The following is a 17,508-nucleotide window of genomic DNA, read 5'->3' on the forward strand; positions in this document are numbered from 1 at the left end:
GGAAAAAAAATACTTACTAGTTACGTTAAATTTATAAAAAGGAACAATGACAGTTGATAACAACAATTTGCCTACACTGAATTTTATCTCTTAAGTTGCAAAAACTGAAAGTAAAGGAGATAATGCAGAACTACTACTTTTGTAGATCACACTGTGGGTTAACAAACATTAAATAGTCATATTACATTTATTTCAAAGCAAAACATTCTTTATCATAATTGACTTCAAAAGTTGCAGGTGGGTTTCACTGAACTATAGTACATTTCAACATATGCTATAGATCTTAGTTTTATGTTTTATTTCCAAAAGGAACAGTATGTTACTAAAAATGGATACCTGTCAGGAATACCATGACAAAGCACGTTGTTTACAGAGGTACAAACAGATTTTGGAAAGCCTCCGTAGCCTAGAGGTGAGGGATAGGCATTATGACTGATGATTTCCTGATGAACAAGAGCATCTATCTCTTCGGTTGTCATATCAACCTAAAATATAAAAGAAATTGTGTAGTGACAGTTGAAGACAATCCCTGTATTTTTTTGACTATGCTTATAATGACACTTCCATGTGAGATTGTATAAATTAATTATGATGAGCTTATGGCATAACACTGTAATTAATTATGACCAGTGTTACCATCCTCAATTGTGTTTTCTGATGATCATTTAGGTATATGGTGGTAAACACACTATTAGGAATTAGAACTTTTTTTTTAAACTCTAGGCTCCTCTAAATCTTTTGTGAGTCATTAAATGACTCATTTGTAGCATGAAGATTTCAGCAATATGTTCTTCAGCAACTCCTGTCTCTTCCTGGTTAGTGTTCTGGCTAATGGAAACAAATAAATCAATGCTCAAAGGAAATTTCAGTTTAGATAAGGCTTGAAAAATAGGTCAACTCACATCTTTTTCTCTCAGTGAAACATTACATGGGTTTGTAGCAATGACATGGAGATTATGGGTCATCATTTAGAAAACTGATTCTGCTATATTTCATAAAGATTTGATTTTCCCTATTTTTGATTTCTTTTTTGCTAACTAAATGTGTGTGTGTTTTTTAAAAAAGGTCCCCCTTACTATAGGGTAATTAATTACTTCTAAACAGGGAAAATTAAATATGTGTGCGTGTGTGCGTGCGTGCATGCGCGCGTGCGCGCGCGTGTGTGTGTGTTGTGTGTTGCTGGGATCAAACTCAGAGCCCCACACATGCTAGGTAAGTATTCTACTATTGAGCTAACCCCAGTCTCTGAAATTGTTTTACAAGTAAATGAAAAATATATCCATGAAATACATCATAAATTATAAAAATTCTAAAACAAAAATCTAATCTCTTATTTAACATATTTACTCAATAATTTCTGTCATTTTACATTCACATTATATTTAGTTATGCTGCTATAACAAACTTATTATATAGATTACATTGTAATGATTTTCATCTTCCTAAATTCTGTCCACTTATTGAAAAGTATATCTATATTTTCTTTTATGATAGTACTTTGTTTTAGATTATTATGAAAGAACTAAATCGTGTATAGGATGGTTGTAAATAATATTGCCATATTACCTATAGATTTGTGCATCTGGTGTGATCTCTTGTTATAAAATAAGAGGTAAATACAAGTTAGACCAATTCCTCAGACACACAGAAATAGTTCAGGAAAAAAAACAGAAGCTATAGGCAAAGGACAAAAGTCAAAGCTGTCTGCCATTGATCAACTTGTATTGGTTGATTTAACCTAGAATTCTATCCTAGAATTCTGCTAGTTAAAACTAAATTTGGATTTGAAGTTACCTCTTGAATGAACATATAACTTATAATTAAAAAAAAAACTTTTTCTCCCACTCCAAGAATCCTTAATTTTTAAAATAAAAAACAAATTAGATGTGTCCCAAAGAAGTTTTAAGAGAAAGAGAGAAAAAGAACAATGTTAGTGGTCTCTTATGAAAGTCCCACTGAAGGTTGGTAAGACGCCACCTTTAAACTCTTCCCAGCCAGGAGGAGGACATGACGGGCCAGCTGACAAGCCTGATGAAGCCCTTGAATCTGATCTTCATTCTTAACTTCTATGCTGTCTCCCCAGTCGGGTACAATGCCTGTCGTCACATAGTCTGGCTTCTTTATGTGCTTGTGGAAAAAGGATTGAAAATGAAGATCAGAACCCAGGGCATGACAATGGGATCATTTTTTCGGACACAGCCTCCTGCTTCATGGAGCTCTGCCCTTCCTGCCGGAGCACCGACCTCCAAAGCCAGTACAACAGACCCTCCAGGCTGCCCCCAGTTCCTTCCCTTGCCCTTTTGAACTTAACATTGCCTGTTCGTGCTGCTTCTGGATGGTCTATTAACCTCACCATGCTTTGAGTCAAATTTGACTGAAGTAGACTTCTGGTCAAAACAAATAGTAGTTTTCTTTTCTTCTTCCACCCAACCCTGTTGGAAGCATATCATCACGAATGGAAAAGACCACCGAGTTTCCAATCTGCCAAATGGTTAATTAGGAGGCACTTTCTCAACACAAAGATAAAATTTGTGCAAGATATGTCTCCCAATACCCTCTCCCATGAATATATGTGAAAAGTAGACTGTTTCCATCAAAGCATTTCACACAGACACGTTCCTTATACTTGGCAACCCGACTTCAACTGAGTTCTAGATGATAAAACAAAAAAGCCTTCTATTCTTTTTTTCTTCCCTCAAATACATAAAAAAAATTACCCAGGATGCTTCAGCAACAAACAAATAGAGCCCTAAATAGAAAAAAAAGAAAGAACCCTCAAAACATTCGATCCAGATCACTCTTGTAGACCATCCACTTCCTTACACCCACTGGCAGTATTTAGAAAATACTGTCTTACATACAGAGCTTCTTTCAGCCCCAAGGTTTCACACAGCCCTTAATAAGTTGTTTATAATAACTATACCTAAGTATTGTTGAACAAAATACGAAACAGTAAGGCTACACAGCAGTTTGGGACAGGATGAGGATGAGGACCACACTATTAGATGAAAACATCATACAAAGTTTCATGCTGGATTTTATGATTTTACTTTTGTTCAGAGAGGCTTTTCTCATTCAGGTAATGGACCTGCCTAGCACTGGAAGAACAGCTACCCCACCAATGTCTACACATCACTTGGTCTCTCCCAAACAGCCTACGTTCTTATCTTCATTCTGCTCCATGATCTGGTAAGGTTACAATGCAGCCAGAGGGACTACTGATATGCCATTAAAATGTCTAAAACTCACTTTACCTAGGCAGAGATGTCTTTTTTTTCTTTTATACTAAGGAACAATAATGACAATTTATGATTAATCAGGCCTTAGCCAAGCCAGGAATATACTCTGAGTTCTAGTCACCCTTCTGCCTCACAAGTCCTCATTACAAAAATGGACCACTCACTTTTAGGAGATATAACATAGTTAATCTTGATTCACTATAAAGAAGACATATTAGTAGAAATCAGGTAGAATTCTTTTTGTAACACACACACAAACACACACATATGCTATTCTCTTTCTTCCAAAATGACCCACACATCTCTTTTATATTGCATTTTGGAAAATGGAGACTTTTTATTTCTCTCTCAGAGTTCAATCACTGAAAAAAAATCAAGGTGTTTAATTTACTCTAAAGGAGTATTAATGACATGGAGCATTAATAACACAGAAAGTATAACATCAGGTCTAAAAACAATCCAGTGTATTAGTTTCAAATAATCTCTTTTGAGCCCAATTTTATAGTCAAATTTCCCCTAAAAAAGTCAGAAACTATAAATGTCTATTAAATGGTAAACGTTTAATAGCAAATTTCATGATAGAACTTTAAAGTTTCAATCAGTTGTATGCTCAGAACTTTATTTTATAAAATTAATGTTCTAGAACTACAGAATATTAAAACTTGTGAAATCACAATTTTAAATCACAAATTAAGTTTTAAAATTATGATTTTAAATGGCCAAGGAATAAAAGGTGCAAAAATCATCTGGTTAACTAGGTGTTAGTAATTAGTTAGTTGTAATCCTAACTACACAGGTGAGATCTGAGGATCATGGTTCAAAACCAGCGCAGGCAGGAGAGTCTGTGATACTCTTATCTCCAATTAATCACCAAAAACACCAGAAGTAGAGCTGTGACTCAAGTGTTAGAGTGCTACCCTTGAGAATAAAAGCTCTGGAACAGCACTCAGACCCTAAGTTCAAGCTCAAGAAAAACAAAACAAAATCTTATCATCTCCACAGTTAGCCTTTATCTTGATGGAAAAAACAGCTGGTAATATGAATACAGTTCCTTAGGCAGGTAATAAGTAATGCAGTACCTTAGGGACTGGATGTGCTGAAGAAACTGCAGCTGGCAAAACTACACTGTGCGAAATACCTCTTTGTCTCCGGGAAAAGAAATTTCTTCTTTGTTGGCTGCTTGATTGCTTGTGTAAGTAGATACGACTGAGTGGTGAAGGGAAAATTCTGTGGCAACCTATATGAGAAATAGATGTATTTTAAGTTTGATAGTAAAGAAAAACTAACAGTGCTGTTCTCAAAAGTGTTATCAATTAAATCACTAGCCTAATCTTTTATTGACTAAAAAATAAAAATAAAAGAAGCCCTAAGCAGGAAGGAAAGGAGTAGAATTCTGAGTTCTAGTACAATAGTAGCACAGCGTATTTATTAGCTAATACTATGTTTACATAAACGTCAGACAATGGAAGGCTCTACCTGAATGGGAAGCAAACATATAGAAACATCTGCGAAGCATCAGGTCTATAAAAATAACTATTCTTCTGTTGGAAATTTATGCAACAATGTCCAGGATAACCCTAGAAATTAGAACATTGTTTTGATGGTTTTCTACTCTGTAAAGTTGTTTTTTGTTTGAGAATCATAGACAAGCTGAGCACTGGTGGCTCACGCTAGTAATCCTAGCTACTCAGGAGGCTAAGATCTGAGAATGGATGTTCAAAGCCTGCTTGGGCAAGAAAGCCCATGAGACTCTTATCTCCAATTAACTACCAAAAAAGCCAGAAGTAGAGCTGTGACTCTCAAGTCATAGAGTATTAGCCCTGAATAAAAAAGCTCAGTACCCAGGCACTAAATTCAGGACTGGAGAGAGAGGGGGGGGGGGGGGGGGAAGAGGGGGAGAGAGAGAGAAAGGAAGGGGGAGAAGGAGAATCACAAATTGCCAGCTGCCCTTCTGTCCTCCTTAGGATTACTGCTGTGTATTAAATTCTTGTGTATCAAAGCACTGTACGAAAATTCATATCATGAATGCTCAAATGGATAAAGACCTAATAGCAACAATGTAGGTATAACACAAAAGAAAACAAATATAGGGTTCTAAAATACCAAAATAGAAATTTAGAAATAGCTATCAAAATATTAAATGAATGTCTTTTGACTCAGCAATATATCACCTCAGACTTTATCCTGTGATGTTACACAATGAAAGAGGGATAAAAAATGTATTCCCATTGCAACACTAGGTAGAAAAAGTTGGAAACCATCTAAATGTTTTTGAGTTGGAAACACCACCAGCAGCCCGGTTGCTGTTATATTAAAGTACATCTATACAATAGAAAACTCTAGGGTCATTGAAAAGAATAAGCTAAGATATCTCCATGTATTGATGGGGAAAGAGGTCAGAATACATCATTAAAAGAAAATGCTGAACAATATGCAATAGTAGAAAAAGAGCTTACATTCTTATTTGTCTAAGTTTATACTTGCCTAAAAAAATCTCTGGAAATTAAGACTCATCAATAGTGGTTATGCCTGGAGCGTGTGATTTCAGCAGGAGGTGGGAGCCTTTTTGGTTCATTTTATTTTCTTCTATATTGTTAGGTTTTAAAATCCATTCACTTACATTATTATTGCAACAAAAACAATAGTTAAAAAAATAACCAGGCCAAGTATGGTGATCTGGTCCATGCCAGGAGGCAGAGATAAGGAGGTCTGTGGCTGGAGGCTAGTTTCAGCAGAAAGTTAGAGATCCTACCACAATTAACAAACTAAGTGTTGTAGTTCACACCTGTAATTCTAGCTAGGAGGAAGAACATTTAGGAGGACTATGGTCTGACACCAGCCCTGGCAAAAAATGTGAGACCCTCTCTGAAAAGTAACTAAATCAAAAAGGGATTGGCTCAAGTGGTGGAGTACTTACCTAGCAAGCACAAAGCCCTGAGTGCATTCCCCAGTACTATCAAAAACAAAACTCTGCCAAACTCTTTACATGTATAAATGCTTAAAAATAATTGAAAGAGAGAGAATACTTTGTAACACATGAAATTGTATAAAATTCAAATATCTTGGCTTATACCAATCCTCACTAAAAACTGTTTATGGCTGGTTCACGGCTGTTGAAGTAGATGGAGTTGGGCTAGGAAGGTGGCTTAATGGTGGAGTGCTTGCCTTGCATGCATGAGGCCCTGGGTTCGATTCCTCAGCAACACATAAGCAGAAAAGGTCAGAAGTGGTGCTGTGGCTCAAGTGGTAGAGTGCTAGCTTTGAGCTGAAGAGCTCAGGGACAGTGCCCAGGCCGAGTTCAAGTTCCATGACCAACAAAAAGAAAAAGAAAAAAAAGTAGATGGAGTTGTCTGGTGTGACAAAGAATATAGGCATAAGCCTAGAATATTTACCACCAAGATCTTGAGAGAACTTTGCCACCTCAGTCTGGTGCATTGGTTCTGACGAGGAGGCTCCGAGGCTAACTCAGTGCCAGTGTCACTTGTGGAAGGAGACACATTCTATCTACCAATTAAAGATCTGGGCATGTGGCCAGAAACCTGGGCCTTCACCATTCTTGAGAATGTGTAGAAAGCCTAAAAACTACAGGTTTGGGGGCTGGGGAGGTGGCTCAGTGGTAGAGTGCTTGCCTCATATGCATGAGGCCCTGGGTTGGATTCCTCAGCACTACATAAACAGAAAAAAGCTGGAAGTGGCACTGTGGCTCTAGTAGTAGAGCACTAGCCTTGAGCTGAAGAGCTGAGGGACGGCGCCCAGGCCCAGAGTTCAGCTCCCATGACAAACAAAAAACAAACAAACAACAACAACAACAAAAAAAACTACAGGTCTTGAGTAACATTTCTGTTTCTACTGGAACCCAGAGCAAACTTGAACTTCAGATGAGTATTTGTCCTGAAACCCAACTCTATTCATAATGGCAAAATGCACTGATGCAAACAAACCCCATGGTCAGTGATTCAGTGTCAAAAGTTTTACTCAATTCTATTATGTAAAGCTATGATACTGTTGAACCAAATGTAAAGGGTCTTGCACATGCCCAGCAGTACTCTATCACTGAGCTACATTCCCAGCCTCAGTAAGCATTTTAAACAACTCCAAATATCAGACAAAAGGCCAGAACATCTCTGTTTTTAAAACTTCATTTTTTTGGGGTGGGGTCCAGTCGTGGGCCCTGAACTCTGGGCCTGGGCGCTGTCCCTCAGCTCTTCAGCTCAAGGCTAGCGCTCTACCACTTGAGCCACAGAGCCACTTCTGGCTTTTTTCTTTTTGCTTATGTGTTGCTGAGGAATCGAACCCAGGGCCTCATGCATGCAAGGCAAGCGCTCTACCACTGAGCCACCTTCCCAGCCTTTTTTGTTTTTTGGTCAGTCATGGGGCCTGAATTCTGGGCCTAGACACTGTCCCTCGGCTCTTCAGCTCAAGACTAGCACTCTACTACTGAACCACAGCACCACATCTGGCTTTTTCTGCTTATGCAGTGCTAAGGAATCGAACCTAGGGCCTCATGCATGCAAGGCAAGCACTCTACTGCTGAGCCACCTTCCCAGCCTGTTTTTTTCTTTTGAGGAGAGGATCTTATTATGTTGCCCAGACTGCTCTTGAACTCATGGGCTCAAGTGATGGGTCTATAAGTACATACTATCACACTCAGCTTCAAAAGTTGTCTGATAGAAGTACATATTTTCTCTCTCTCTCTCTCCCTCTCCGCCTTTCCCTCTCCCTCCCCACCCCTTTTCTCCCCCCTCCCCCCTCTCGTCTGTTGTGGGGCTTGAACTCAGGGCCTGGGCCCTGTCTCTGAGCTTTTGTGCTGAAGGCTAGTGCTCTACCACTTTAAGACACAGTGCCACTTACAGTTTTCTGGTGGTTAATTGGAGATGAGTCTCATGTATCTTCCTGTCCAAGCTGGCTTCAAACTGCAATCCTCAGATCTCAGCCTTCTGAGTAGTTAGGATTACAGGCATGGAGCACCAGCGCTCGGCCATATTCTTTACAAGTTGTAAAGAATAATGTTTCTCTAGCCCTAGGACTGTCAACTGATGAATAAGGGATGGCATGGTATCCTAGAAAGAGCACAGAGTAGGAAATCAGAAGCCAGCACTTTGTCTTCACTCTACTCCTCCTTACTATCTGTGTGGCCTGGAACAAGTTTCTTCATTTAGTCTCAGAGAATTTAGTCTCAGAGAATTTAATCTCAAAGAATTTAGTTTCAGAATTACCTGGAATAAGGAATATGACAGTGCCATGTCCAATAAACAACAGTTCCTTCAAGAATATTTAAAAAGTAAAATGAAGCCAGGCACTGGTGGCTCATGCCTGTAATCCTAGCTACTCAAGAGGCTGAGATCTGAGGATTGTGGTTCAAAGCCAGCCCGGGTAGCAAAGTCCTCGAGACTCTTATCTCCAATTAATCACCGGAAAACCAGAAGTGGTGTTGTGGCTCAAGAAGTAGAGCACTAGCCTTGAGCTGAAGAGCTCAGGGATAGCACCCAGGCCCAGAGTTCAAGCCCCACAACTGACCAAAAAAAGAAAAAAAGAAAAAGCTGGAAGTGGCACTGTGGCTCAAGTAGTAGACTGCTAGGTTTGAGCAAAAAAGAAGCTCAGAGTCCACACACACACACACACACACACACACACTTAAAATGCTATGAACACAGCTCTACACTTGCTTTTAATTCTGAACACTATGTGTCGATTACTGTACAAGGCACTTCACATGTTAGCTCATTAATCTTCCTAAGAACCTTGTGAGTTATTAACAACTTCTTTCTTCTTCTTCCTCCTTCTTCTTCCCTCTCCCTTTTTCTTCCTGCTCCTCCTTTTTTTCCTTTTCTTCTTCCTGCTCCTCCTTCTTTCCTCTTCCTCCTTTTTTTTTTGTGCTGGGACTTGAACTCAGAGCTTAGGTGCTGTTCCTGAGTTTTTTTGCCCAAGGCTGGTGCTCTACCACTTGAGTCACAGCTCTACTTCCAGTTTTGTTGTTGTTTCTGTTTTGTTCTGTAGCTAATTGGAGATGAAAGTTTCACAGACTTTCCATGATCCTTAGATCTCAGCCTCCTAAGTAGCTAAGATTATAGGCCAAAACTACCAGCTCCTGGTTAACAATTCTGCTTTCATAATATACCTTTGTACTTGAAGTGAAATGTTTTCTTACAATCTGATAAAAGTCACCTTATGCATATTGCCGTAAATAGTAGGATAGGGTACCATATTGTATTTATTTCATAAAGAAAAAAAGTCCAGTGTTTTCATAGACAAAAATGAAGAAATGTATTTAAGTTATGGTACTTTTAGAAGACAACAAGTCTCCAAATAACCTGATATAGAGAAGAACTGGGGAATAGGGAGTCCTCTGCTTTGTTTATTATATTGTAATTATTATTATTTTTTGGGTCCGGTAGTGGGGCCTGAACTCTGGGCCTGGGCGCTGTCCCTCAGCTCTTCAGCTCAAGGCTAGCGCTCTACCACTTGAGCCACAGTGCCACTTCCGGCTTTTTTCTTTTTTGCTTATGTGGTGCTGAGGAATTGAACCCAGGGCCTCAGGCATGCAAGGCAAACACTCTACCACTGAGCTACCTTCCCAGCCCTTATATTGTAATTAATAAGTAGTAATTACATTTCCCAAATACAGAGTAAAATTAAAATCCTAGTCACTATATTCAGAAGCACTGAAATACTACTCAAACTACCTTATCTGATAAAAGGTGTGTTGCGTTTTCCCTTTCTTTCTTTTTGGCCATCATAAGGTTTGAACTCAGGTCCTTGTTCTTACCAGGCAGGTGCTCAACCACTTCAGCTATACTTCCAGCCTATTTATTGAGGTGTGTGTGTGTGTGCATGTGTGTGCACACGTGCACATGTGCATGCATACACACGTGTACACACCAGTTCTAGGGCTTGAACTCAAGTACAGTGCTCTACCACTTTAAGCCACAGCTCCACTTCCAGTTTTCTGGTGGTTAATTGGAGATGAGAGTTTCAGACTTTCCTGCCTGGACTGGCTTAAAACCAGAATCCTAAAATCTCAGCCTCCTGAGCAGCTAGGATTACAGGCATGAACCACCAGTGCCTGGCACCCTGAGCTTCTTTTGCTCAAGGCTAGCACTCTACCACTTCAAGACACAACTGCACTTTCAGCTTTTTTTTTTTGTAATTTAGTGGACATAAGAGTCTCATAGACTTTCCTTCCCCGGGCTGATTTCAAACTGTAATTCTCAGATCTCAGCCTCTCAAGTAGCTACGATTACAGACATGAACCACTGGCACCTGGATCTTGAGTTTTTATTATATTACTTTGTTTTGTAAAAAGCATAGCGGATACCTTAAACCTACATTTAACTTGCAAATTGCCACTACTTTCAACATTACAATGAATTCAGTGATGGATGTCCATCCTGAGATAGCAACAGAAGCTTCTTTGCACTGTCATCCACCCAGGTACTACAGCACACGCTCTTCTGAGAATAAAATGGGAAAACAAGTTGCAAGTATATAGTAAGTAGTGGATTAATGTGAAGTATAGGGAATGTCAGCAGAAAATCACCTGAAACTTCAGCAGAGTAGGGGAACATAGAGCAGCAAGGGGCTGCATGTATTGATCTTAAAAGAGATCATCATGGAGAGAGTTGATACTGTTGATTACCTCACAGAAACTTGACATAGGGTTTAGTAGACAGTAAATCTACATGTCATTTTGTTATGTATATGAGAATATTTACTGTTATCAATGGTAATAATAAGAATTATTATCTGTGTCACAAAAATGCTATCAAAGCCTAGTTGAGCTGAATACTGAAAATTATAGTCAACTGTTTCTTTCACCCCATGGAAGAGCATACTGTGAAGCCTGAATGTCTACTGAAATTGCTATATGTCCTCGGGATCCTGTCGTACATTTTCATACTTTAAATTTGTAACTGGAGTGTAAATCTAGGTTATGGGTTTAAATATTTTCGTATTCAGTAATAACATCAATTTCTAAAAGCTGCCTTTTATTTACCTTAACAGATTAAGTCTAAAAGGGGAGACTACAGAATTCAAGTATGCTGGAAGGAGGAATGCATTTTAAATAACTAATGTTTGTTGCCCACAACCTGCCCTGCATTTATTGGCCTCTTACTCAGGGTCCATTTTAATTGTTATCTGCTCATGCATTCTACACTACATAATGAAATGCTTCCATTTCACCCACTGAGACCTGGGTTTTCATGTGCACCTTTACTAATGACCCTTAGTTAAGCCAATTTTACCCTTGAAAATGTGAGTTTTCTTTTGGTCAACAAGTATTTTTTTATGGGAGAGGTCTGAATCAATTTTCAAAGGGACATTATAACATACTCGTTATTTTAAGCAGTTGTAAAACAGAACAAAGTACATTTGTGCTGAAGTGTGGGCTACCAACACCATATTTTTCATTGCACTCTGCCCAAGAAGCACTTTCACCCTGCAGCATGCCATCAATCCTCAGTTACACTGCATTTCAGAGGGATCAAATATCCGGTAGAAAACAACACAATAAAGTAGCCTGGAACTACTTTACATTAGCTAATAATGTCAACCAGAGATAATATGTAATTTAAAAGACACCCTGTAAAATGTCTTGCTGAATATATTTTTTCATAATGATCGGCAAATGCCAAAGTCTAGTAACAAAACTATTATTTATAGTATATTAACATCTAATTGATTTTACAAATGGAGGCAATTATTTTGGATGAAGCGAGGAATGCCTGCCAGATTTAAATGATTTATGATTACCAGAAGAGAAAACAACAATGTTTTGCTAATTCATTTTCAACTGTGGCTCTTACACTCATTGATGATTTTAATTTTAAGTCAATTGATTTACTGAAATAATATATTAACTTCAATAACAAAAAAAGCAGCTTACTTTGTGATAGCAATCTATTATATTCTTTTACTGTTCAAAAATGTTGCTTCCTACAGAACACTCACAGAGGACTTGCCACAGGGATATATTTTTAAAGTGCTGATTTAGAACCAGAAAAAGATCACACTTCATGAACTCCAAACAATTACCCAGAGTAAGAGCACTAGTTCTTAAGAGTGCTGTGTACTTCAGGTCTAAAAGAATACTGCAAATGCATCTCATCCTTAGATTTCTTGACCTAAAACACTGACAGTATGCTTGAAAGGTTTCAGAGTTTGCACAAATGTTGCAAAAGAAGAATTAAATAGTTTGAATCATTTAAAAACTCTTTTATTCTTTTGTAACAGAATATTAAGAGGTATAAGTTTCAAAAGTAAATGAGAAAAATCACAGGTTCCTTCCCATTTCAAGGCAACTAGAAAACAGAAGAGAAGCACCCCTTCTCCTCCCCCGCCCCTCGCCCCCACCCCAGGAACCGCCTCAGTCTGAAGCAGATACTGATTTGGGCAAAACTAAAGGATAAGAGCCCTTGAAAGTAAACAAAAGCAAATTCATTCTGTTGACAGATGTTGATTACATCAATGCATCAACAAGCTCCCCTAACTCCCAATTAAAACAAAACAAAAAGCAATTAATATCAGGCTACTATTCACACACTAAAGACAAACTTAAGTTTTTGACCAATCATAATAAACATTATTAAATGTTTCCAAAGAGTTTCAGTTCAGTTAAAGACAATTCTAGTGTGTTCTTAGCTGGGGGCTTCTCTAAACAGTGGTTTATTCATTCCTATGGACATGTCTGGGAAGCCAAGCTGGGCATGTCATAGACCCCTTCCTTACAGGGGTTAACTGCTCTGGCTGCCAAATAAAATACAGAGCAAGCCATGTAATTATGGAGACAGTCAAAGGGCAGGCTCTATTTTGAAATCTATTTGCACAGACAAGGTCTTCCAATTGAACTTACAGGAAACAAGCTGGTAAAGAGCCTCCTTTTCCCCAGATGCTTTCCACACTTTTTCTTCAATTCAGGAAATGGTGGATATGGACACCATCCACCACTGCTTCCTGGATTTCAAACTAAGATGCCATTACAGAGAGAAGAATGGATCTGTTTCACAAACCTTGTATGAACAACTTTGGGAGGCCTAATGAGCAGCATTTGGAAACTGACTCTGGATGACAAAGTGTTTATCAAACATGCCTAAAAAGGATGCAGACGTAGTTGGTATGCAGGTGTTAGAAAACAGTTCATTTTCCTTAAAACTCAATATAGAGCACATAGTTGAGTGTAACATACACTGGCACAAATACTTGTCTGAAACAGATTCTACTTGGCAGCCAACAGTGTTGTCCTTATAGTTATTTATATCTAAGGCAGATACAATAGTCACAAAGATTCCACAGATATAAAGAGGCAATGTGCAAAAATATTTTAAGTGATAAAAAGACATTTGATGCTGAAATGTTTATCACAGTCATTTAATGCTCTAAGTTAGCCATTTCAAACAGGGCTGGTCACCACTAGTAATAAAAGTAGTCAAACAAAGGTGAGGAAGATACTACTCTGTGGATATCAGAGCCATCACAAAGCCTGGAGTTCTGATTCCAGCAATGATGACTGGAAAGTCAGTCATACTTAGAGCATTTTTGAGGAAAGGAAGAGTGCTGGCCTGGGGGTACTCTCTACCAATAATAACAACATTCAAGAATGGTGCCTAGGTCAGAGCAAAACATGACCTTCCTCAAGGCTCAATCAGGAAATTGGCTATATGCTGTATCGCTCTGCCTTTAAACAAAATTCATTAATAGCAATGTATAAAGCATAGTAACATTAGTGAACTTACAAAATGGCTAGAGAAGAGACTTCATTTTTGATTCTTTAGAAAAGCTGAATCTGTTCATTTGTAATTATTCATTAATTTATGCCACCAGAACCTAAGGACTTATATTTAAAGAAATTTAAAGTTAAGTGTGCATTAAATATAAATATATATTCAGGCAATAAATGTTAAATTCAGGCAATAAATGTTAATATATATTTGTTTCAATACATTACCAAGATCAATAAATATTTCTGCTTAATAACATGGATTAATGTTTATGAGCCTAGAGGAAAAACAATTCTTTTAAGCTGGCCCACTGTGTTAAGGGAAGGAAGCCAAAGGTAGTAAGATCTCAAAGTACAAAACTAAAAGCGGATCATTTGATGGTCAGTGGAAATTATACACAAATGATTAATAAGATTATTATGATTTTTTTCACTTAAGATAAAAATATTTACTTCAAAATTCGTCTTCACAAATAATAAAATATTGCATCACATTGAAATAGTATATACTTAACAAGTTCCATTGTCTCTCAGCTAAAGTTTAGAGAAAAGCAATTTTTTAGCACTTTAACAATACATACACTCAGGCAACTTCTTAGACAAAGAAATACTGTATCCTTCCAGGAGAAATAAAGAGGCTGTTTATTAGAGTCTGGTTAAAATGTAATAATTCATTCCAGTTGAGCTTGTGAAAAATGTCATCAAAATATCATTTTCTTTGCCAGATTTTCTGGATGCCATAATATCATTTAAATACAGAAGAGAAGACAAGCTCTGATCAGAGTAGAAGTACAATATCAAAATGAACCAAAACCAAACGCCTTGTCAAAGTAATCGGAAAGAGTTTCACCCAGTCTTATACCTAGGGAATGCATGCTTCTCGCTTCTCGGTTAGCACAGAACATCTGGCAAATTTCAGCTTTCCAAAGTCTCTTAAAAGAAACATTCCTGTTACTTCACACACTTCCTTAAGGAAAATAGAACAATTTTATATTAAGGCACTCAAATAGGAACCAGAAAGGGCAATTTCATAGAAATCACACATAGAGTTCAATTTTAGAGAATGTCCATATAAAAACACCATGAGTTAAAATATTATATAGTAAGAAGGTGCTTTTTAATTCTTTTTAAAATTTTTATTGTGAAGATACTGTACATAGAGGTTATAGTTACATGAGTAAGGTAATGAGTACATTTCTTGTCGAACATTGTTACCCGCTCCTTTCACTTTTTTAATTCTTAAAAAATCAACTATTCACAAATACTAGTCATGTAAAATACTTCTCAAAATGTTAGTTTGGATTAAAATACCCAATAGCAGAAGATGTGGGAATTTACAATTTATTTATTTATTTATTTATTTATTTTTTGGGTCCAGTCGTGGGGCCTGAACTCTGGGCCTGAGCACTGTCCCTCAGCTCTTCAGCTCAAGGCTAGTGCTCTACCACTTGAGCCACAGCACCACTTCCGGCTTTTTTCTTTTTGCTTATGTGGTGCTGAGGAATCGAACCCAGGGCCTCAGGCATGCAAGGCAAGCGCTCTACCACTGAGCCAACTTCCAGCCCGGAATTTACAATTTATGATCAAAGGCACAGATTTTTTTTGTGTGTGTACCAGTCCAATGAGCTTTTTTGTTCAAAGCTAGCATGCTACCACTTCCAGCTTTTTGGTGATTAATTGGAGATAAGAGTCTCATGGACTCTCCTGCCCGGGCTGGCTTCAAACCATAACCCTAAGATCTCAGCCTCCTAAGTAGCTAGGATTATAGGTGTGCGCCACACGTGCCTGACAAATCTTATTTTTATCTCTAGCTTTTTGGTGGTTTTTGAATTTGAACTCAGGACTTTGCATTTGCAAGACAGGGACTCCACCACTTGAGTCATACTCCTAGCTAAAGGCACAGTTTTTTTGTTTTTGTTTTTGTTTTTGTTTTTTTAAATTTTAGCCAGTTGTGGGACTTGACCTCAGAGCCTGGGCACTGTCCCTGGGCTTCTCTTGCTCAAGGCTAGCATAGCACTCTACCACTTGTGCCAGAGTGCTACTTCTGGATTTTTCTGTTTATGTGATACTGAGGAATTGAACCCAGGACTTCATGAATGCTAGGCAAGCACTTTACCACTAAGCTACATTCCCAACCAAGGCATAGTTTTAATATGAACACTTTAAAGTTGCAGTAGAGCATTTGAAAAGAGCGTTATTTTACTCTTAATTTTATAACAATATCAGTTGAATTCTATATGGAATACTGTTAGACATCTTCCTCCTTCCTTCCCCCCCCCCCTCTTTCTCTCTCTGTCCCTGAGCTTTTGTGCTCAAGACTAGTACTCTACCACTTGAGCCATAGCTCTACTTGCAGCTTTTCTTTTTCTTTTTGGTAGTTTTGGAGATAGGAGTCTCATGGACTTTTGTGCCTGGGCTAGCAATTTTCAGATTACAGAGTGAACAACTGGCGCCTAGTCCCTTCTCTTGTTTTTTTTTTGGGGGGGGGGGGGGAGGTCAGTTGTGAGGCCTGAACTCTGGGCCTGGGCGCTGTTCCTCAGCTTTTCAGCTCAAGGCTAGCACTCTACCACTTGAGCCACAGCGCCACTTTTTTTTTTTTTTTTGTCTGTCTGAAATTCTTTTTTTTTTTTTTTTTTTAATTTTATTTTATTGTAAAGCTACTATACAGAGGGTTACAGTTACATGAGTGAGGTAATGAGTACACTTCCTCTTGAACATTGTTACCCCCTCCATTGTTTTCCCCCTACCATCCCCTCCCTCCCTCCCTTCCCCGAGGTTCTTTTTTTTTTGATTGTGATTAAATGATTACATAATTTCAAAGTCACAAGTTCATTCTAACTTCCCTGGAGCAAATTGTCTACCCCAGTCTGTAATATATAACAGTGTTCACATGTTATATACCATGTTTGTGATCAGCAGCATGGGGATATTTAGTAGTGGTTCAACCAGATGAGCGGGAGTTCTTTGTTTCTTAAGTCCTGTTAGTTTTGTCGTATCACCTAACCTTTTGGATTTAGCATCCACTTATCAGGGAGACCATGTACCGTTTGTCTCTTCGTTCTTGGCTTACCTCACTCAACATGATTCCTTCTAGCTCCATCCATTTCCCTGCAAATGCCATTATTTTGTCATTTCTAATGGCTGCATAATATTCCATTGTGTATAGATACCACAATTTTTGGATCCATTCATCTGTGGTGGGGCATCTAGGTTGTTTCCATATCCTAGCTATTGCGAACAGTCACAGCGCCACTTTTGGCTTTTTTCTTTTTGCTTATGTGGTGCTGAGGAATCGAAGCCAGGGCCTCATGCATGCAAGGCAAGTGCTCTACCACTGAGCCACCTTCCCAGCCTCTTGCTTGTTTTTTTTTTTAGCTATAACTCTGGGCCTGGGAGTGCTCTACCACTTGAGCCACAGCACTACTTCCGGTTTTCTGGTGGTTAATTGGAGATAAGAGTCTCATAGACTTCCCTGCCCGGGCTGGCATTGAATTGTGATTCTCAGATCTCAGCCTCCTGAGTAGCGAGGATTACAGGCACTGGCTCCCAGCTGCC

The 17,508-nt window shown here is 38.5% G+C and overlaps 1 protein-coding gene across 2 annotated transcripts in view; it reads right to left on the reverse strand.

Moving 5' to 3' along the window:
• Positions 1-17,508, reverse strand: part of Metap1d (methionyl aminopeptidase type 1D, mitochondrial) — a 99,204-nt gene that overhangs the window by 31,633 nt on the left and 50,063 nt on the right. For both annotated transcript variants that reach the window (XM_042694168.1, XM_042694166.1), the window contains exons 2-4: positions 4,319-4,476; positions 1,978-2,127; positions 337-485 (exon numbers count right to left, since the gene is read on the reverse strand). In XM_042694168.1, coding sequence (XP_042550102.1) covers positions 337-485; positions 1,978-2,127; positions 4,319-4,476 — 457 coding nt within the window. The remainder of the gene's footprint in view (positions 1-336; positions 486-1,977; positions 2,128-4,318; positions 4,477-17,508) is intronic.

This window comes from Dipodomys spectabilis, unplaced genomic scaffold, assembly GCF_019054845.1.
Source record: "Dipodomys spectabilis isolate Male_0828 unplaced genomic scaffold, ASM1905484v1 ptg000174l, whole genome shotgun sequence".
NCBI lineage: Eukaryota > Metazoa > Chordata > Mammalia > Rodentia > Heteromyidae > Dipodomys > Dipodomys spectabilis.